Source organism: Sorex araneus, chromosome 4 (genome assembly GCF_027595985.1).
Source record: "Sorex araneus isolate mSorAra2 chromosome 4, mSorAra2.pri, whole genome shotgun sequence".
Lineage (NCBI taxonomy): Eukaryota > Metazoa > Chordata > Mammalia > Eulipotyphla > Soricidae > Sorex > Sorex araneus.
The window spans coordinates 157,123,241-157,146,862 of NC_073305.1; the positions used below are offsets into that span (position 1 = coordinate 157,123,241).

The 23,622-nt window shown below is 39.0% G+C and overlaps 1 protein-coding gene across 24 annotated transcripts in view; it reads right to left on the reverse strand.

Moving 5' to 3' along the window:
- The window catches only part of EPB41L2 (erythrocyte membrane protein band 4.1 like 2), a 220,350-nt gene that overhangs the window by 16,050 nt on the left and 180,678 nt on the right, over positions 1-23,622 (reverse strand). For 5 of the 24 annotated variants that reach the window (XR_008629711.1, XR_008629713.1, XR_008629712.1 and 2 more), the window contains 8 exons: positions 20,089-20,261; positions 15,379-15,441; positions 13,358-13,504; positions 8,190-8,357; positions 5,936-5,989; positions 5,106-5,669; positions 3,032-3,154; positions 1,088-1,186 (listed from right to left, as the gene is read on the reverse strand). Coding sequence is in view for 18 of the 24 variants with exons in the window: in XM_055134220.1 (XP_054990195.1) it covers positions 1,088-1,186; positions 3,032-3,154; positions 5,106-5,669; positions 5,936-5,989; positions 8,190-8,357; positions 13,358-13,504; positions 15,379-15,441; positions 20,089-20,261 (1,391 nt within the window). In the remaining 6 variants the exon portion in view is untranslated. Of the gene's footprint in view, positions 1-1,087; positions 1,187-3,031; positions 3,155-5,105; positions 5,670-5,935; positions 5,990-8,189; positions 8,358-11,970; positions 12,073-12,609; positions 12,700-13,357; positions 13,505-15,378; positions 15,442-16,684; positions 18,328-20,088; positions 20,262-23,622 lie in introns of those variants that run through there. The other 19 variants (XM_055134227.1, XM_055134222.1, XR_008629714.1 and 16 more) reach the window with 19 other exon arrangements.

Sequence of the window (23,622 nt, forward strand, 5' to 3'; positions counted from 1 at the left end):
AAGTTTGGGGAATGGCTTGAGATTATAGTTCTGATAGCTTAATTCTTGTCAAATAAAACCATTTGATGATTTTGCTCATTTGGGTTAGCATCATTTTAAAAAAGGCCGTGGATGTGGACATGGAACACGGCTGACCAAAGGTTGTATAAGGGGACCTGAGGGCAGGAGTTCTTTGGTGAACTGTCACAGCTACTGGCTTAGAACAACACGACAGAGCCAGGTGTACAGTAACGGCTGTGAGGTCACCATGCTGTGACACCCAAAGTCCAGTGGGCAATGCCACACAGCTCTGAGAAAGCATAAACCCAACTTTCCCAACATGGACAAATTTACACACGAAGTATCTGACACACTAATGGGGTGGCTGTGAGGGCACTGGGCGCATCACGAGCCTTAATGACTGTAGGTACACTTGAATATGAACACCAATACCAATTTCTATGTGGCATGTTTTAACTTACAAAGTTTCTCTTGAAATATAAGACGAGGGAGGCATAGGGGATATACATTTAAGACCTTGGAGCACTAAACAAACGTGTAGCAAAAGAAAATATTGCAAAATAAATCTGGGGTTTGAAATTGGATTTAAGTACCAGAACACGTTGAAATCACCCAGAGGACTTCTTACAAATATTCACGGGGTTTCTGCAGATCTGCAGTAAGGCCACAGTCTTCAAACGTCTAATAAGGTTTTTGGGGAATACTGCTGTTGAGGGGTCCAGAGACCAACTCTGAGAGTCACTGGTCATCTGCCGTTAAATATTTAGAGAATGATGTGGGAAAATGCCCTGTGCCAACCTATGAATCAACCGGGGGGCTGGGGGAGGGGGACCACATTTTTGATGTGCAAATTCTCAATGATGTTTTTTCTTTCTGCTCATCATAACATATTTTTACCCCCTTGTACTTTACAAAATTGCAATTTGGCTAAGATAAGTTTGTCAGCAGAGCTAGTTTCTTGGATACTTTAAATGAAGGCATTTTTATTTCACTGTGTATTACTTTGAAGTGTGTACAGGAACAAAGAAAATTCAGAGAAGATCCAATGTACCATCCTCTCCCTAACAGTTCCCCTGGGTTGCTTTACCTTGGTGATGTGTGTGGTTGTCGTTGTCGACACGGAGTCAGATGTGATGGTTTGTGCGGTCAGTAACGTGCCCGAGTCACCACCAGCCCCGCCATCAATCTTTGGACAATTAAGGGAAAAATACAAAGCAATGCTTAACTTCCATTATGTTGTCAGAAGACCCCTCTCCCCAGTGAAATGCTTCGTCAAAACTACACAGCTGGCAGAAGATGCTATCTGCCTATCCTTGCGTGTTTGCAGTGATAACTGATTGACCAGGAGACTGGCTGCTATTTAAAAAGTGTGAAGTCTAAGGGCTAATAAATGCATATAGAGAAGCAACCCCAGAAGGAGGGACCAAAAACAGGAAGAAGGAGAGAAGGTGGAACTGAAAGTCAACGACAGCATCATGAGACAATACGATGAATAACTCTTCACAAAGCTAGAGAAAGAAATCAAGAGACAGAGGCATTTCCACAGTGGCCAGACGTGCTGCGTTTGCTGTTTTTTGTTTGTTGTTTGTTCTGTTTTGTTTTTTAAAGCACAGGTGGGTAAAAATAGATACGCATTTCCTCAGAATACTAAGCAATGAAACCTGATGAGGATTAACTGAAGGTCAACTTGCAAGCTTTTCTCTAGCAGATATTTTAAAGTACCATATTGTTGTAGTAACTTCTGTGTTGGGAGCAGCTACATGGGTACATTTTATTTCATTACACGTACATACATATACTCTTTATGTCTCATACAGAAATCCCATGAATATATAAAAATAAAATCTGACTTACTTGGTTTCATAACTAAATAAGGAAGAAAGATCTAGATATTAACAGGAGAAAAAAAATGAAGTAAACCAAGAGTGTAATAATTTGTGTTCAGATCACCAAACATTTTTACCTCCTGTTTTTCTGGTACTAAAAGAAAAAAAAATATCCAGAGACTTTCTGACTTTAACATAAGTGGACATTTCTTGTTGGGCTTAGCTCAGGAATATATCTTTCTTCACAAATGCACTAATTATCTATAGTAGAGACATGGAAGTACACACTAGTAAGAAATAAGTCACTACTTATAAGAAATATATCTTGTTTATAGTGAATCTGTGCACATACATGTAAGCATATCTACAATAATTCTGAGGAATGTTTCACACATACAATGAACTTTTTAAAGCCATATTTTGACAGGGCAGTAGCTAGCCCTCTACTGCAGTACATTTCTACCTAAGGACAGAACATTTCTCAGTTGAGAAAAGACTTGTACACAGTTCTAAACCTAAATTTTATTTTGAAACAATGGGTACGCTTGTTACTCTTAACAACAAAAAACAACCCTTTCTTTATCTCTTTTTTTCAGTTACTCTTAAGTTTATACATCCTAGTACCTACTTCAAATGTTTACAAACCCATGTCTGAACATCTAAAATTAAACACACAAATCTAGTATTTAAATACTCAGTATCACATGGATATGAAGATAGCAACCATGCACCTTAATAAAATCATCCCACATGAAGGAGAAGCACAATTGTACATGTGTGCTGAAATGTGCAGTTGTCAGCAAGAGTTTATCAGGTCTGTCTTCATGGAATTTGGGAGGGTGGGAAAACTTAATTCTACTAATCCACAATGGCACCAGATCTGATAAAGTGTGCAAGATACACCTCTGGATATATCAAGCCAGAAATGACTTACGACAATATGGACAAGATTGATACTGCCTGTCCTAAACTGTTCAAGCACATGCTTCTCCTCAGAATTACTGGGTCATCAATTGGATGGAAGCTCTGTCTCAATCTAAGCAGCAGCACAGCCAGAAATGCTGTTGTTGAAATAGTTATACACGAAGTGGAATCATGAAAAGCTCTCCCAAAGTCAAGGTGAACTAGAAGAAGATAGGATGCAAACAGAAATAGAATGAATGAAAAAGAACTCAAATAGGCCAAGTCTAGAGCATTTTTTGTACCTGTGGAGACTCATAAGTGATGGTTTTGGTCTCAGTTTGGACAATAGGGACTTCCTTGGTGGAGATTTCTGTCCTTTGTGAGGCATCAGAAATTGTTACCATCTCTGTTTTTACCACTGGTGGCTGAGGTGGAAAAGGAAGGGAAAAATAAATTCTAGAGGTGATGGGGCAAAAGTGCTTCATGGAGCCTTCAAGAATAATTTAAGAAATCTATTCAAACACACACTCATGCACAAAGGAGAGTTAAGAAATCTAAGAGAAAAAGACACAAAAGAAAATGCCTTCCTTCAAATAGCATACATGTATATATGCATACAAAAAAAAAGCTAGGACAGCTTTCCTTATATTATGCTGTGCTTCTAGTGTGAACTTCCATGATGACCTGCCTTTCTTTCTGCAGTCTGAGTGACCACAAAGTTTGGGCAAAGGCTCACTGCCTTTCACTGACACCAGGCAGGTAGACTAAAATCTGTTCTTTGCCTCAAAAAGTCTTTTCTGCCTGACTGCAAAGGAGGAGTACATTCAAGTATAAATATTTCCAAGTTATATGATTATACTAAAAATTGTATTTTTTTCTGTATCACTGAAATTAAAATGTTGTTAGAATTATTCTGCCAACATTACAGTAATGCTTTGGACAAATTAAAACATTAATGAGCTCCATGGCCCATGAGTATTGTAGTCTGCTGAATATATATATATATATGTATATATATATATATTTTAATAAAATGCCAGACTAAAACATTACTAAAACCCTATAGTACTTTATTTTATTTTGGGGGGAGATTTGGGCCACACTCAGTGGTACTCAGGGATTATTCTTGGCTCTGTGCTCAGAGTGCTCTGAACACTATTGGCAGTGCTCAGGAGACCATATAGGATGCCAGGAATCAAACCTGGCTGGTCATGTGCAAAGCAAGCACCCTACCTTCTGTACCATTTCTCTTCATCCAATGTAATACTTTCTTCGAGAGAAAATTCCTTAGCATACAAATTCAAAGAAAGATAACTACATCGTAAATACAGAAAATTGTTCAGAGTGTTCAAAGACTCTTAAAACACACCTTCTCTGGAGTGAAATAGTATAAGAGTAGCAATTAAAATACAGTTAATTATTTCAACAAAATCATTTCAAGATTTTCTAGGCTTTCAAGATACTCCCTACACTGGGACCTTTAATTTCAGAATCAAGAAACATGCACATGGGTGTTTGTAAACCTTTCTCAGCATAACTTTAACTCAGTTTACACAGTGCACTCCGGGACCAAGACACTCTCAGAGGAGAGCAAGTGCTTTGTGTTATGAAGAGAAAAAATAATGGATTCATTCCCCCAAGTAGATAATTCACAAAACCTAAAATCAGTTTGCAAATAACCCACAATTAATGGTAGGAAAGAATCAGAGGAGAAGGGAATCCTCCTGTTAGCCAGTTTAGTCCCTGGCTTCCTCAAAGGGCAGAGAAGGCTCTCACCCAGCCCCTACAATGCCTAGAATCTAAACACAGAAATCACTGTGGTATTCAAGAAATACTGTTGTCGTCACACTGCCAGATGCTGAACTCAGAGCACTGTGGTAATCAGAGTCTGCTGCCGTTTCAAAAAGTCTCAAACTGAAGAGAGAGAGAGAGAGAGAGAGAATGAGCCAGAGACTCAAACACAATCACAGCCACCGCAACAGACACACTCGCAGTGACCATTCTTCAACACTGCGCGCACAATTTTCAGATGAAACCCACCCAAAAAGGCAGTAGCGCAACCAAGGGAGAACAAATGAAAACAGCCAACACATGCACAGGAGAACTCAAACGTGAAATGAGAAGGAATACAACAAACGGTGTAGCGGCTGTACAAAGTCTGCTCTACCCGGAGATCCGGTTGGGAGAAGAAGCTAGAGAGAGAACCAGGAACGGAGCTGGCAGAACAATCTACAGAGCAGCGCGGTCCCGTCCTCCCCTCTGCCGGAGGCCAACACCAGAACCGAGCTGAAAAGGCCGCAGGAGAAGTCGGGAGGACAGGAGAAGAAGAAAGGCAGGCGCTCTCCACCTGAGAAACAGTTCCGGATGCCCATTTACCTCTGAACAACAAATAATCTGTGGCAAAACATCAATGTCAACATGAGCCACCTCTCCGTTAACTTTATGTTGCTCCTCCTCTGCTTCTTCGCTCATGTCTTGCTTAATAGCGCCTTCGTTTACACTCTTCTCAGCAGGCATCGTGGGCTCCCCTACATTTTCCTGGGTCACTGTTTCTACTGTGATTACACTGGGCCCTGCTTGTTTGCCTGGGCTGGCTTCTGGCACTGCTTGCTCCCTCTCTACTACCTTGGCTGCTCGGCCGGCTTCTTCCTCCACCTCTTCCTCCTCCTCCTCCTGCTCTTCCCTTATGGTGCCCTCGGTGACTCGGTGGTGGGGCCGGTACTCTCCCACATCTTCCTCCTCGCTCTCACTGCTGCTGCTGCTCTCAGAAGACAGGGAGGTGGAGTCTTTCTGTGTCAGAGGCTCCACCTTGGGCATCTCCCCAGGACCACTCCCAGCTGATAGCTCTTTACCGTTCATTTCTTCTGTGATTACTCTTTCGTCTTTCCCAACCTCTGCCTGCTGCTTCTCCTCCACTACATTCAGAGTCTCATGTGAACTCTGTGCAAAAAAGAAGAAACAAACAAACAAAACAAAAATGGACGAGGGAAAACAAACCAAAAAATATATATATACGTGAATAGATTAAAAAAAAAAAGAAAAAGAAAAAAAAAAAACGATGAAAGAACCAAGATTAACTGATGGTGGGCTCAGGTCATGGAGAACACACAGATGGTTATGATGGCTGACTGAAAGGAAAGCGGGGCCAACGCGAGGGGGTGGTGAGGCATGTCAAGCAGTGGTGTGAACACGGAAAAGGGGAGAACCTTGACAGCATCACTGGCTCCGGCGCAAGGCCCTTCGGACTCGGGAGCGCGTGTCTGCGAAACAAAAAGCAACCAAGGACACAAAATCAATAAGGTTTTTACCGCAACCCCCACGGAAACAAACATCTGGCATGGCAAGGACAGAATAGCAAGAGCCAACAGCTACGGAACACCTTCGTTTGTGGTCACATAAAGGACACCCAAGACAAACGGGATTTAAAAAGTTACGAAAGGAAAAAATAAAATCACCAGCATTCTCCCAGAGAAAAACCATGCCTTTATTGTCGTCATAACTATAAGTGCCACAGAGCTGAAAAAGGGGGGGGGTGCAAAAATGGAATTCTACCAACATCTAGTGGTTCAAGTTTTAATTTTAAGATGTTTAAATTCGATTCCACAAAGTTTTGATTTTTATCATATTATAAAGCCTAACTGAAAACCCTGATTCCTAAATGAATACAGGATTAAAGAAATGGAACATCTATATTTTTTTTTTTCGGTTGGCTCATTAAAAAAAAAAACAGCTTTTATTGGCCAAAATATAGTTTTCTCAGAAAGTAATAGAAAAACGGTAACATTTCAGAAATGCTTATTAATACTCGCAACTGTAAGAGATTAGCAAAAGGGGTATGATCACATTCAGAAGGGTGTCAATGATTGTTCTAAGACTTCTTTTTAGAATTTAGTCTCTCTGCTAGCATCTCTGAACATTGAAATGAAATCTAATGTGTATTTGAGACATTCTCTTGCACCCTGCAGACATTATTTCTTGGAAATAAGTCTGTTCAAGAAATATAGTACTTAACTGTCAAATGAGGATCCGGTGAACAAAAATCTCTTACAGTAATATAACTTGCTAAGCTATAGCATTGGACAAAGAGGACAGAAGTTTTCTAAGAAGTTCATTTTAAAAAATTTTTTAAATGGGGGTGGGGACTTGGGTCACACCTGGCTGTGGCTCAGGGGTCACTCCTGGCAGTGTTCAGGGAACTAAATGCTGTGCCCTGGATGGAAAGGGGTTGGTTTTGTGCAGGGTAAGTGGCTTAAACCCTGTGCTATCTCTCGGCTTCCACTCCACCCAGAAGTTTCTTCCTAAAACATACATACGCTGTGCCCCAAATGTATAGGAAGGCTATTTTATAAAGATACGAGTAAAGTTCAGCCAACTTTCTGACATTTGGGTGGCATTAGTAAGATTAACTTAAAAAGAATTCAGCTATAAACAGTAGCGCCCCGCCTCCACCCATTTATTCAAGAAAGCATTTCCATGATGAATGGATAAGGGCACTGTGCCTCTGAACCTTCTGGGCAGAAATAAACCCTGTGTGGTTGCCAAGACACTAAGTGGACTGGAGCTGTTTGCTACAATAGATAGCCGATCTCATGCTTATCTGCCCTAGCAACATCTGCAAGCAGGAGCAAAAGGTCCTCAAAGGGCACACTCCTTAGCAGCTCATAGCAACTTGTACTCATGCTTCTCTCTGATCTGTGTTAGCTTAAAGGAATAGTGAGGGTAGGCTTTCATCACTCAACATGTAAATCATGTGACTGATAGAACAGAAGAGCCATCCTTTCCATTTTATTGAAACGTCAGAAATCTCAGATATTGAACTTGGAACACCTGAATCTATTCTGAAAAACGGGTTCCATTTAACGCTGGCTGGCTCCTTACAAATGTCTTTATAAATAAAAATAGCCAGTGATCAGAACATTTCTAAAGTTGTCATTTCATGCTCAGTCAGTATTCTCTAACCCAAAATGATTGAATGGGTTCTGCCTAACTTCAGGGATTCATTAAAAAAATGACTCATTAAAAAAAAAATTCTCAACGTACGGCAGGGACCTGAAATTCTTTCACATAAACAGAATCTGAGTAAGTCATCAGAAGATGCCTGAATGACATGGAAATGTAAACCTAACATAATTCTTGAAAGCAAACTTCGCTTTTTTTTTAATTGAGGGTTTTCTTCTGCATTAAAAACTCAAGACTATGGCTTTAATGATAGAAATGATTCTCTGATTTTTGGCAGATAAGAGAGAGGGGCCAAAAGAAACAGAAGGAACATTCAATCTAGATCATTTCCTCAAATCCAAATTTGGGCAACATTTCTTGAATGCTTCTACCAAGACTTAATTTCACCATTAATTGTGAATTAATGGTGAGGGACTGGAGGGACCCGTACTGACTATCCAGACACTGAAAATGGCTTTCAGATGTGGCTTTTAAAAACAGGGGAAACAAAGGAAAATGCACCTCAGGCAACTTTGAGAAGGGCCAGGAAGAAAGCTTTTCAGAAGGGGCATTAGAGCTCACAACAGCGCCCTCTGCTGTCCAACTGGCGGCTGAGCTGAAGGAGGCTTTCACGCTACCAGAAAAGCCCTTTTCACTAAACAAAAGTGATGTTATCTCCTCTTCTAGGCTCTAGAGAGGTCAGAAAAGGAAGAGCAAAGAATTAACAATAAGTCAGAATAGACAGCAGTGACCTACTGAAAGAAAGGAAAGGTTATGCAGGAAAAAGAATTACACCACTGCACACGCTGAAAGGAAAGCACAGATTCGGAAAGGTTCAGCAGCCAGGCGTTACTTGGCGGTTTTCTTGAATGTCAGCTTCTCCCCCATTCTGAGGATGTTTGATAGCTCTAACCTACAGAAACCATCTAAAATGTCTTGGATGGTCACTTAAACACCCGCCGAGCACCAACTACCTACCCCCCAGCCATCAAACCCTATTTCAGATGTCCCTAAGGTGACTCTTCAGCAAGGCCGGTCCCTGCAATGCTCATTCCTCTGTGAAGAGTGGGTGACCTTGCCCTTCTGCTTCCCCTCACCAATTCTGCCATCTGCGGTTCATGCAGTAGTATGTAGTGTGTGCACAGCCTTCCCTCACTATTCCAATTCCCAGAGTCTCTTTCTGTATCCACACCACCTGAGCAGGCTATGTAGCAAGTGTTCCGAGATTAGCCCGAGGGCATGCTAAATAGGCTGTGGAAAGAAGAGAGAGGGCCTTTCCTCTATCAAAAACAATAGCACTGCTCTGCAGCACTGTTGTCCCATTGTTTATCAATTTGCTTGAGTGGGCACCAGTAACGTCTCCATTGTGACACTTGTTACTGTTTTTGGCATATCGAACATGCCATGGGGAGCTTGTCAGGCTCTGCTGTGTGGGCGGGATACTCAAAAAAATTCTAAAGCGGAAAACATGCAGAAGTGGAAACTCCGTAAGCAAAATAAAAATCACCTGTCCCTGAAAACATGGAGATACATTCAATCGTCTCCATTCTGGCCCAAAGATGAGGTCAAAACGGCAGGAACTTGTGTCAGAGAACAGGAAGAAAGCTGTGAGCTAGCTCCAGGTGTGTGTGAGGTCAAGCATAAAGAGCCACTCTAAGGCCCTCCTTCACACTTCCTAGTGAACCCCACTGCTTAGAGACATGAGTGAATGACATTTCAAGATGAGTGAATAAATGATACCTCAATGATGTCCCATAGGACAGTTTGTTAAAAGCAGCGAGAGAACGAATGAAGAGATGAAGTTCTTAAGCTCTTGACTGTTCATTCAGTAGAGAGCAAAAGCTTTGGGGTTAATTCAGCTTAATTCAATCCCCACAATTGCATCACCTCTAGAGGTCAGATGGGAAAAAGATACTGTTTTCCTAATAAGAGATCACTAGAGACTTTAAATACACATTTGTTTGTTCAACAAAATAAAGTTCAAAAGTACTTTAGAACTAGTTAGGTATTTCTGCTAGATTTATGAGAGAATCACTTATATATGTTAAAGTACATCCCAATTTTTGCAACAGACTTTTTTTGGAAGTTTTATTTATTATATAGTAATTTGCCTGTTGAAAACCAAACAATTTGGCCTTTGATTTTATACTCTGATTTCCTTTTTCAAACAGAAGCCTTTCAAAAATATTGATATGCATTTTAAATAAAAATTATTACTTTTATCTATAAAGATCCATAATGCAGAAATTTGGGGAGTTTGTCAAATTATACTCACGATTTCTTATATTACATTTCATTCAGGATAATACAATAATCAAGAAATCCTACAAATTTAGTAGCAAAATAAAAAATGAAACAAAAATAGAAATATTTAAGTATGCTGAAAGTCAAAATAGTCCAGTCCATTTATTTAACTTCTTATATTACTTCAACTAATAGTGATGCTATCAAGGGAAAATAAAAACAAGAGAGAGTGGGAAAATGTCTACCAGGTAAAAATGAATAGATAGATGCTGATAACAGTTATTCATATGTATGAAAAAAAAGCATATGTGTGTGTTTTGGAGAGAAAAAGAACAGAAAACGGCAGAAATTCCATGTGCAGATAAACCAGTTAGAAATTAACCGTGGGTAAATTCCACACTTAAACTTTACATAACCTCATTTTAATCTAACTTCCACAAGACATTTTCATAATGAACATTATTAAACTATAAGCTCAAAAATAATAATTTGAAATATCAACAAAAATTTTAGTTTCCTACTGCAAACTGATCAAAGTAATGCCACTGGACTTCCTTACAAAGGATAAATTTTCGAAACTACAAATTCAAAACATATGACGTTACCGTTATTTCACATCTAGAGTAAAATTAGCTTTGGATTTCAGTCCAGCTCTTAGAATATATGAGTATGTCACGAGGCTTAGCTTTATGATGCTATCTTTATCAAATCTGGAACTTCTTTATCTCAACTAGACCACAAATTCCTAAGACTTCATTTTGCCTCTTCCTCCATCCCATCGTATGTTGTCATTAATAGTTTATTAACAAAATCAAACCTTATGAGCAGTAACTTTCGTCTTTATTACTGGTCACTGTTCTTCTTCACATTTCTGAAGTTCACTACCCACCTTAAAGTCCTTCAATGGCCTTAACATGATGAGGTCACTCCCAAGAAACAATTCTAAGCTGTTAATAAAGTTTTTAAAAGAACTAACAGGTCCAATCTCCCTGACTTTTCCTAAGTCTTTCTCCTTTGTTCACTCTTTTCCTGCGAAAGTTACTGCAATTGTTCTTCCTTATACATGCAAAAAATCCTCCCAGGGCCAGCTCCTTCTCATTAAGATACCAAGTCAAATACCTTCTATTCCTAATCACAATGGCAAAGCAGCCTTCCCAATCAGCTTGCGACACAATATTTTAGTTTACCTTCTTAACACTTCTTAGTGTCAAAAAATTTCTAATAGCTAATTTCTGTCTTCACTGTCTTTCCCCTCCAACAGACAACAGTCAACATTCAACAGTCAACATTCAACAGTCAACAGTCAAAGTCAACAGTCAATATCCAATAGTCAACATTCATATTATAGCAAATAAGTTTTAGAGTTGCTGACTAACCTTGAAGCCAGCTGCTAAGCAAAATCAGCAGAAAAAGTAAGACGGTAAAAGCAAGAGTTAACTTCCCTAGTAATGCCAGATGTTTCATATGGGGGGAAGAGAGAGAGAGAGAGAGAGAGACAGAGAGAGAGAGAGAGAGAGAGAGAGAGAGAGAGAGAGAGAGAGAGTGATCTGATGGGCTGCTATGTCTAGCAAAACTTTTTCCAGTAAAGTACCTAAAACTGGAAATTAAAAAAAAAAATTCAAATGTAATTCATGAACTACTAACCTATGCAACTTACAATTTGTTTTGTCAATACTACCACAGGGTGTACTGGTGTTCAACAAATGGTGCATTTTCGCAAGAAATCATGGTTTCCCAACTGTCAGCCACATACATCAAATAAGGGGCCACAGATCCCCTAAATGGGTTGATAACATCTACATTTCAAATTGTATGTTTTCAAATAAAGTACTTCTGCACTATATCGGTTATCACTTAGTGATCCCCTGTTTCTATGCATAGAGAATTCATCTTTTTTAAACCCTCAAAAATTACTTCAGAAATAATACAGGTTGATACATCAGTTTCACAAAAAAAAAAAAAATCCAACAACACACAGGCGTTATCTTATAGCTGTGGACAGAAATAACAGAAAAGGTGAAAAACAGCAAGAGCAGATCCAAGGATGCAAGGTGAACACCTTGTCTGCCTCCTGGGCTTTTTCTTCTATTTTCTGCGTTGTCACCATTGGATGCTTCTCCTTCATGGACAAAATATCCTTGAAAAGATGGTCTCCTTTTCTCTATTGTTTTAAACAATAGACATAATCAACAAATAAGACAAGTACATCACACCAACAACAACACAAACAAAACCACTACGTGGATCAGCAACACAAACCAGACGAAGCAGCACATAAAGGAAGACAAAAGTCACAACATGTCAGACACAGTTTCCCCAGAATGCACAACACTCTAGAATCAATGGCTGAAACATGGACTTTAATATCTTTAAAATAGAAACATAATATAAGTTGTGTTCAGTTTTCTAAAACACTTGATTACAGTTTTTTTAAAAAGTTAACGGTTTTCTGATCTATTTTTCAGTTCAACAAGTGTTTTTGTCCATCTGCTAAAGCTCTGTTTTCTTTTGAAAAGAAATGGTTTTGATTTTAAAGAAAAGGTAAATAAAATAACATGGATCACAAGGGCCCACAATTTGGCATCATTAGATTAGCTATTGAACTTAAAGAAGAGACAGATGTAAGAAAAACGAGAAAGATGAAGTATAGGGTTAACAGCTTTACACACTTTTAAAATGCATATTGAATACAGGTACAGTTACTGTACCTCATTCAAGTATAATAAATGACCCCATGAAAGTTTCTTGTAGTTAATAGGCGGTATATTGGAGCATCACAAGAGAACAGCTGTAGGTGGGAATGAATGGAGAAATATTTTGAGAATAAATTCTAAAGTCATCACTTATATTGGTGGTGAAAAGAAGTGAATTATGAAAGTTTTGAGAAGTGTTATAATTGAAATTAAAACACTAGTCTGCATTTTATTACAAACGAGTTTCATATTTAGTTCTATGATATAATATTTTGTAACTTTTCAACAGAGCTCAACAGTCTTTAAAGTTAACTTTACTTTCATCACAGCAATTACCTTAAACCATCCTAAATATGGTCTAATTTTCTACACCTCTTTAATTACACATTATTTAATTAAACAGAATATCTTATTTCATAAGTCAGTGTCTGAGGAGCTTATCAAACGTCACATATTCATTTCTAAGCCATTCTATACAATGCACTGCTGCTAATTAGCTTGAAAAAAGTAAAATTATCCTTAAGTATTTCAAAAATATTTTGAAACTCATACAACTTACCTAAGAACTAAGTCAAGAGGAATTGCACTGTTAATATTTAGTATTTTTAAAAAAATGGTTAGCAGACACATTTAACAAAAAAATACTTAAGTGGGTACATTTTCTAATTTCCTAAGAATTAACAGAGCAAACCATCTGAATTTTAATGAACAGCTGGAGCGAGACATACAGCCGACAAATAGCTAGCGACATACCCCGTGGGTCTGTAGAGACAGAGGTGTGATACGTCGTTTTTCCCACTCATTAGGGCGCGGCTCAGGTGTGGACTCCATAAAATTGCGCTTGAGTTCACTAATGCTAGCCTGATGTTTCAGTATTTCCTCCTGGGCTCTATCCAGGTCCTATCGATATGTCATGTCATAAAGGGGGAGGAAATCCAAAAGGAAAAAATCCAGCAGGACAAAAAAAAAAAAACAACCCAAAAATAAGACAAAGCAAACTTATGATTTAAAAAAACACAGTTAAGCAAGAAAAATGCCAAGTCTCAAAAGCCATAGTATCACCTACAAATAACCTCAGTCAAGTTCATCAAATTTTGAAAAGAAAAGCCAATGTACAGGATATTTTTGTGATTTCACACTTTAGGGAATTCTAATTCCTTCTCTGTTTAGAATGCCTGGAGAAATTATTTACATGATTTGAAGAAAGCCATGGAATTAATAATCAAAATGATTAATAGACCTTCTTCTAATACTTGGATTGGAAATATAGTCTGTAATGTTATTCTACAAATTTATCTTTCTGATTAGGGCTGCTGATAAGGCTCATTCTGGAAAATCCATAAATAAATAGAGAAAAAGTATACTCATTAGCACATTTGCCAAGGAGAAGTCTAATTCAGGATCATCCAAAAAAGACAAAAACAAAAGACAAGGATTTACTTTTTCAGGATACTCTAACTTTCATCTTTAAGGAAGAAAATTAGGAGCTTCCAGAGGCGGCTCTAAATGAACCACCTGCCGGCTTGCTGGCATGTACTCGCCAAGTATAAATTCGAGGCCCATCCACACCAAATACCAAACAGTCCTTATACAGACAGAGACACAAGAAAAGCTACCGGGTTCATTTTCACTGAAGTAGACCCTGATAAGCTGTGGCATCTGTGTGGTGTCCCCAGATTGGCCCCATAAATAGGATTTATGAGTATAAAAGGTAATCTGGATCCCAGAAAAGATGCTAACTGAATTTTAAATGGTTTTCTAATGTTTCAAAAAGTGCTGGGGCCACCTGTGTACTATAGCTTCCATCCCACTCCCAGAGGAACAGGGCATGCATCTGATAAAATTAGATATTCCATATTCATGCACAAGCATAGGAGCTCATCTGTGAGCATCTATAGTCATCTGCAAAACTCACGAAAAACCTAAAAATCTTTGCATGGCATTAAAAAAAAATAGACTGTGGCTTGAGATTAGGCACATTTCTTGCATTTGTTCAAAGCAATGTTATGTATTACACTTGAGAGGATTTTAGTAAGTTATGCATTCATTTCCAATAGATATCAAAGCTCCAAAAGCAACCAAACAAATTAGTCAGATTACTAAGAATTGCAGGTTTCCGCAGAATACATTGCCACTTATTACCCTAAAATAAGAAGAGGAAAAAAAACTGTTCTCATGTGACACGGGGAATATATTTTACATTGACTAGATTTTTATTTTTTACCCCTTTTCCCCCTCCTTCCCCTACTTTAATTTACTCTTTCTTTTAATCAAAATAACTCCATTAATTAACAGTTCTAATCGGAAGATATCTCCAGCTGTCTAGATTTTTAGTGCTTTCCCACTCACTCTCCGACCCCCAAATTATGAGCACACGTCACTGAAAATTCAAGACTCAATTTAATGCCCCAAATCATTTTGGTGAATTATTTTAAAGGATGGGACCATGTTACTTCTGATCCTACATCTTGGAGAATAACAAGCTACTAGTGGAGTTAACTTTTAAGATGAATAGATAACAGTATTATTCCTGTGACTAAGAAGAATTTCTCTTCCCAGTCGTCACGTTGAGAACTTCTGGTAGACACAGTCCTACCTAAGTAACTTTCAAAGGACAAAGTCAGGCCAGCCTCATGCAGTTCCCAAGCTGAGTTGAACCCCATGCATCCCATGCACTGTGTTGGAAGAAAGTTGCAGACAGCCTGGGCGTGACCTCCCGTCCACAGCAGCCGGGCAGCCATGAGGACAGAGTGGTGTTCTTAAGTTATACAAACCTCCAACATTAAATTGCTATGTCTGACATAAATATTATCCCCTTCTACTCTCAAGGAATTTTTCTGTGAAATTAAATCACACACAGGGAAAAGGCAAATAAACATGTGTATCAATCAGCAAGCACCAGAAATGACCCAGAGCTGGATAGTTTGACATTCAATGGAAACAAAAATCTTAAGAACCTACAGCCGCAATAAGCAAAAAGCCCTTACAAATCAACACTGAAAATGCAATGCTCCCTCCCCCTCCCTCCCACGCACACAAAAATAATGGCAGGGAGCAGCCACAAGACATTTAATTTTGGGGGGAGCAAATATCCACCTCCTCCATCTGTTTCTTCTTCTTCCATCTTGAACCTGATTCACACAGCAAATGGCCAGAAAGAATGGAAGTCTTATTAGAGACAATGCTACCATAGTACAAAGAAGTTGTATTTGCACTTAAAAGGTGAATTGGCATTACCAACCTTTATTGTTTGGCCCTCAGAAAATGCAGAATAGTAAGTCACTTTGGTCTTTCTTCACCTAGTGTTTGTTGTACAGATGATGGAAATGATCCTTTGCAAAGGTGGGATGGAGGACAGAAGCTTCACTCTTTCTCAGTCCCTAATTTACATGCTATATTGAAATATTTTTGTTTACCCAAAAAATACAAGTTTGAGAGTGTAAAAATGGCATAATTCAATCTTTCCTAATTGGAAATGTCAAAGTCATAGAGATGAAGAAAAAAATATGATTACATAAAATCTGGCTTTAGCTTTATGTCAGGGATAAATGCTCACACCTTATTTTGGCTTAACATAATTCCTTTCTGGGAGTCAGAAGAATTAGCTTCTAATCCAAAAGAATGTATGTATAAGTTTAAAACTGACATAAGTTTTTATTTAGTCCTTTTTCAGATGGACCATTGACTCAAGGAAAGGAATGGCAAGAAAGAAAACAGCGGATTCTTTTTCCAAAGAAAAGTTTAACCCTACATTTTAATTTATAGTAGGATTAACATATTCTTATTTTTCTTTACTGGAATCATAGTATCATAATCGGAGAACTCAAAACGTTTATTTCTTTGAAAAATCATTCCAGGCCATTTGAGAGTTACAAGGGTAGTTCAAAGTTTTAATTTTTAGAAGTAAAAATGAGGCATAGTCATTTATGAAGAATTAATCAACTTCCAGTTCCTTGGTCAATACTGAATTCTTAACATTGCATTTAATGTCTAACTTTGGCATTTCTTAAGTAATCTGTAAGAATCTCCACTTCTCACACAAAGTCTACTGATAGAAGCAGCTTCACATTTTTCTTTAGGTTTCCTTAAAATTGTGACTTGCTTTATTGATTAATATTACCCACAACTATGAGATGCTAAGTCACCAGACTACACTTAGCACAATAATCAAAAACATACTGTACACATTAAGTACTATACAGTATAGGGGTGAAAAGTTCCAATCAGACATGTACTTTTAAGTAAAAGAACACTAAGAAGGCTGACCTTTAGGGCTACATAGCCTAATTTTCAAAAAGCCCTTTTTCATATACTTTTGCTAAAGAAAACAATTGTATATCTTCTTGGAAAATACCTGGCATTGACTTGTTCACATATCTGTGTAACTTACAGCTGAAATATCTACCCGAAAATTCACGGGGATCCCAAATGCATGAAGTTTCTGAAATTAGACCTACAAAAGTCAGGTGTAAAGATTACAGATGTATCCTCCTAACTATGAAAACAAATTTGGCTTTCTAACAAGAGCTATAACAGTATTAAGGACTTCTGACTAATGCACATCAATTACAGTAATGTCCACTGTACCCTATTTGCTTTTTGATCAAAAAGTATCAATCTCAAAAATGGAGAAATAATATTTATCTGCAAAACAGACACATCCAATCAACATGGATGGTTAAGGGGAATAGAGGGTTCCTGCTCTCCTGTTTAAATCTAATATGTTTTAGATATGTATAAACCCTACAACTTGGCTTAACAGACTGCAAGGACCTACTCCATGGAAATCAAAGGAGAGTATGAGTACTTACACTTAGGTTTCTCATGCACTAAAAAAAGAGAAAGGCGTGTGTGTGTGTGTATGTGTGTGTGTGTGTGTGTGTGTGTGTGTGTGTGAGAGAGAGAGAGAGAGAGAGAGAGAGAGAGAGAGAGAGAGAGAAAATGTACAGGTTATCATAGGTTGAGGGTAAGCGGGGGTGAAAATTATGCACATGTTTACACTCTATATCAGGAATGGCTAAAAAATAAAGTCCAGTTTTGTGGACCCCACACACTGATGCTTATGTAGTGACGCCAGCAACCGCTTCCTCTTCCTCGATTTTATCATTCAAGTCACAGTCGTAATGCACGTTAAGGGAAGTGGCTTTCGCCTCCAGGTAGCAGAGGGACAGAGCCAGAGGAAGGGAGAAGGTGAGAGAAAAAGGCACTGACTGAGAAGCAGAGAGAAGGAGCCCAAAGATGAGGATGAGCGAAGGGAGGAAGGACGGGGAGGAGATGGGCACATAGTGCTGGACATCGGCGGGGAGGAAGGAGACCCAGACCTTGGGGAGGCTGGGGAAAGCAAGGTACCCGTCCTCGTCAAGGAGGGAGGGGAAGCTGGACAAAAAGCATTTGCAGAAACTGAAGGGCGAGGACCCGAGCCCGGGATTCTCACTGCTAGCCTCCGTTAGAGGCCTCTCGGGGGCCGGGGGAGAGCAGGACTGGGGAGAGTCTACCCCAGGGTCTATGACAGACTCCAGAGGGGTGACGTCGCTGTCCCCCTGCTCCGAGGTGTCGCCCGTGGAAAGGAGCTCTAAGCTGTCGAGGGTGGTCTGGTCAGCCTCCCCAAAGGGATCTTCCTCTGAAATGTCGGAAAGCAAATCGATCTCGGGGACCGGCAGTAGCTTTGGGGAAAGAGATGACGCGCAGCGGATGAGGGGAGATGGAGGGCACATGAAAAAGGGCTGTTCTCCAAAGCAAACCCACAAAGCAATGTGAGACCACACAATGGGCACAGCACAGGAAAAAGGTGAGAGAAAAGAGGAGGAAAGAGAACAAATGGTTAGTGACAACTCATAGCCGGGACGGCATTAACAGTGTTGTTAGAAAATGAATTAAGTTATCTACTTGAGGAGATAAGAGCTAGGCAATCCTAAAACGCACAGTTATAGATTTAAACATTATTTCCCTACTGATTGCAAATTGATCTTATGAAACTCGGAGAGAGCTATTATTTTTACTTTTTTTTGTTGTTGTTTTGCTTTTTGGGTCACACCTGGCAATGCACAGGGGTTACTCCTGGCTTTGCACTCAGGGGACCATATGGGATGCTGGGAATCGAACCTGGGGCGGTCGCGTGCTAGGCAAACGCCCTACCCGATGTGCTAGCCCTACCCGCTGTGCTATCGCTCCAGCCCCGAGCGCTATTATTTTTAAACCAGACTGCTGACAAACAGCTAAAACACAAGTGAGAAAGGCCAGCATACCCAGTCAGTCGCTGAAAATAAGCAGAATTTCCTCTGGAATTAAGTTTAAAAAAAATAAATAAATTAGACGTTTGAAATTAACTGAGCAAAATGAAAAGACTAAATGCTGAGCTATTTTGTTTCTGATATAAGCAGTTCCTTTCCTCCAGGACTCATTAGCATATCTATAAAAGATGCTGACAACTTTTCAGCAGAAGTTTCCAAGTGGAAGGATGCCTTGTTGCAACAATTTGTTATTTTATATTAAATAACGTTCAACCCAATTTTTTTTTTCAAATATGACACACAATTTCTTTCACAAAGGAAAGTAAATGATTAGATGGAAATCCGTGACCTGTGGTCTAGACAGAGCCCGCCCAGGGGTCCAGGGTGGGTATGCCGGGCGTTAGAGGTCACCCATGAAGGAATTCCTGAGGGACTGGCAAAGTCTTTAAACACTCATGTTGCGTGTCTTCAAACTTTTCAAGTTAAAATTTAGAAAACAAATCTATAGGATGATTCATTTTCTGCTTCAAAGGTTGCCTGTAAAAACGTTGCTTTGCACAACCATGGCAGAGACGGAAAAGCTCAAACCCTCTTCAACTCAACCACGAGGCAACTTGACGACTTGCTCAGTCACCTGAGCAAGTAAGTATCTCAATGAGATAAATTAGCATAAAAGAATAATGAAAAATCTGGAAACACAATATAGTCAACTTCTCCACTCACTGTAGTAGACATACCAAACAGGATCACAAATAATACACTGTCATTTTCTCACTTACCATTCACAAAACTACCCTGTGCTTAAGTGCTTATCAATTACAGATTATTAATGAACAATATTTTTTCATAAAGCATACCGCAGTTAATTTCAAAAGTATTCATAATCAATAGACACATCATGCTTTTAAATGGACTTGCAACAAACCAAATATAAATTTAAAATCATCGACAGATGTTACAATCTGAGGATTTAACTCTACAGGATGGTTATAAATTTATTGAACAAGGCCAGTTAAGTTACTTACTTGCATGAATATAATTGATGTTACAACATTTTGCTTTGAACGATGACCAGAGATAAGAAACCCTGTACAAACCAGCAAGAACCTATTCATATATGAAAATTGGGAACCCATACAGAGAGAACACAAATGAACAATTTTATGTGATATGACTTATGAAACAACACCACAACCGCCAGCCTCTAGTGTGAGAACACACAAAAAAAAAACATATTTTACTCAGGTGCCGTACCTTTCCTTCAGTGACATGCACATGTGGGCCTTTTACTGGGCTTCTGATGTCCCTTCTGCCATCCCCATCTTGTACCACAGCTGTGGTGACTACTCCAGGACCATATGTCGAAACCTCACCAGCAGGGCCAGGAAAATCCTTCATAAGACTTTGGTCCACAATCCCAATCAGAGCTAGAAAAGAGTGATCATCAGATTACTTTAAGACATGTAGATAGCTGAACTTGATGGGATTTCTCTCTCTTACACAGATAAATAGCAGCATGAAGAATTATTACCACAAACAGAAACATTCTTTAAGCTCTGTGAATACCAAACACAAAAGAAATTCTGTTTAAAACACTTTAAAAACTGTAAAATGTACTGAATTTTAAACCAACATTCACCTAGCTCTCAGATCAGATTTCCAAGTCTGGAATCTGGTCCTAGAATTGGCCAATAGGAGGAGCTCTAAGACCAGCTGAACAATAAGAGCAGGACCTGTCAGAATTACAAAATTTTCCAGGGTCTCTTTGACCCTGTCTGAACTTATTTTTAAAACCTACCCATTGCAAAAACCTAATTATCTAGTCATTTTAAAATGATTTGCTTCAATAAATTTTAAGACTTCATCCATAAAGGAATCTTTAAATACCAAACTTAGAAGACAAAGTCGATTTTAAAACAATTAATTTTCTGGGGCTGGAGCAAATAGCACCAGCTATTTGTGAGTAGGGCTTCTGTCTTGCATGCGGCAGACCTGGGTTCGATTCCCAGCATCCCATATGGTCCCCAAGGGTAATTCCTGAGTGCAAAGCCAGAAGAAACCCCTGTGTATGGCCGGGTATGACTCCCAAAAGCAAAATAAATAAATAAATAAATAAATAAAACAATTTTCCTATTTCATCTTTTTCAAGTACCTCAATTTGACCGTCAATACAATCCACAGACAACTTCCTGCCTCAGAAAACCAGGTCAAGTGATCATTCACACACCCCCCCCCCCGGCGCCATCTTTCCTAGAGAGGCAGGAATATATTAAATAGCAAAGCAACTTAAAATAGCCTGAACTTCCAACAAGGAGAGTTATAGCAGGCAAAACCTCTGTCCATTTACAGTTTTCTCCCCCAAATAACAAAACAACTGAGATTTCATCAGCTCTATAGAATGTATGTGACTGATATGGTGAAGTTTCACAGCTTCCTTGTCCCTAAGGAATCCCATAAAGACCTGCATAGGGTTGTTATGTTGAATTTGTGAGACAAACGCATACATAATTCAAGTAATGTCTTTTGATCTGTACTTTTTTTTTTTCTTTTTTGGTTCACACCCGGCGATGCACAGGGGTTACTCCTGGCTCTGCACTCAGGAATTACCCCCTGGCAGTGCTCAGGGGACCATATGGGATGCTGGGAATCGAACCCGGGTTGGCGGCGTGCAAGGCAAACACCCTACCCGATGTGCTATTTCTCCAGTCCCTTGATCTGTACTTTTAACATGCCCATGTGCATCCTTATTCTCTATGACATCGTTTTCACCAGTACTTCTCTCTTATTTTCAGCCAGTAACATAAGCCAAAACCATCAACGTCTTCTTTATCCCTCAATACCAGCAAGTTCAACAAAATTTGTGAGCACATTTCTGTAAATCTGATCACTTTTACACCTTTAATAGCCCTTAAGTGCTTATATATTGAAAAGCCCAGACCAAAACATAACACTGAAATAAACTGGCCATATGTATGTATCTTTTTTAACCTTTCAGAAAACTTTTAATACTTTTTCTCTGAAAAACACATCTATGAGTCATATCAAATTTAACATTTTATAATAAATGTTGACAAAACCTGGCACTATATATTTTAAATACTTTTCCTTTCAGTTTGCAGTACTTTTTGACTTTATAGTGTTTGAGAGCTATATATATATTTTTTTCAACTTTTAAATGCATGGAAGCCCTGAGAAGTTTATGTGCCATGACATTTGAGCTTCTGGTGCCAAACAGCTAGCTGGCCTTCTAGCACCTGGGAGATGTGCATCTTTACTCTCAATAGCACTGTTTCTCATCAGTGTGCCTTCTCTCATCCTCTGAAATTGTTCTAAACAGGGGGTAGGCGATTATTACAAATACATAAGTAAATGAATAACATCACTTTAAGCACTTTGCACAAGTGAGTATACCCATGCATACACACCACATCATTTGGGGGTTGATTTTTTTCCTATTACAGAATCTTACTATTCTAAGATCGCCAGTGTAGGTATTTTCATTTTGATACTAGCTATCACAGTCATTTTTTACTTTTTGTATGTCACAACCCCCAAATTTTATTTTGTCCCAACTAAAAGTGGGAAATATTTTTTATATTTAAATTAGTCTGACTTAAGACAGGGAAAATAAGATACAATGCATGTCAGCAACAACAAACAAGGTCCGTTGGTGAGGATTTGTGGTGGTGGGGAAACGCTTAGCACCACGCTTAAGCACAGCGTTGCTTCAGGCAGGGAGGAAACGAACATAAGCTCTAACCAAATAATTCACTGGCTGCCTGGTCATGTATTGGCATGAAAGGCCTATTTTTTTTTTCCACAGTAACACAATAATCCTTTTGATGACTTGCCCATCTGATGAATTACAGTGTCCAAAATACAAAAGGAAAAATAATGGATGACTGTGCCGTGTTTGCTGCTTTTACTGTGGAAATCATTGTCTGCAGCTACAGACCTACTATAACTCTCCACACGCACTGCCATACAAGATAGTGGGTTTCCTAAAGCAAAGTTTATATACCTCAAAAAAAATGCACGTGTTTACTGTTTTTAAATTCTAAAATTTGCAATGCATGAGGTAAAAAGTCTCATAATTCAAAAAAGAAAAAAAAAAGACTGAAACAGTGCCCCAGAAAGTGGAGTAGTATCTCTCTCTCAGGGCATTAAAGAACTAATTGCACGTATTCAGCACTCATAAAATTTCTCTGTGGCAAGGGACAAGGCTTGTGAAATATTTACGTGAGTGGGGGCAGTTTTCAGATTTACTTGGAAAAAGTAGACTGTTGATGAGCTAAAAGGTACCCTTGATCAGCTGCAATTTCATTCAAAATTCACTAAATGTTCATTGCTACACTTGGAAATATGGACATGTATTTGAAAAACATGGGACAAGTGACAATACAGTGGGCAGGGTACTTGCCTTGTACTCAGCCCGCCACATTCGGATTCCCTGGCACCCTGCAGTGAGTGATCTCCTGAGCCCTGCCAGAGTGATCCCAGAATGCAGAACCAAGAACAAGCCCTGAGCACACAGCTGGTGTGTCCCCTGCTCGAAGTTAGTGGTCCACCAGCATAATTTTTATGAAGTCTCATAAAATGATATAGGAATTCTAAATCCCGACTAGTAATTTTTGGGAAATACCTCCATGGCTACAGGTATTTGTCTTCAAAGTTTACTTTGAACCAACTAAAAATGTTGAGAACTACTAGTTCTGGTAGAAAGTCAAATTACTTTCTATTAGACAGAAAAATTAAGTCTTCCATGAAGCATTCTAACACAAAATAACC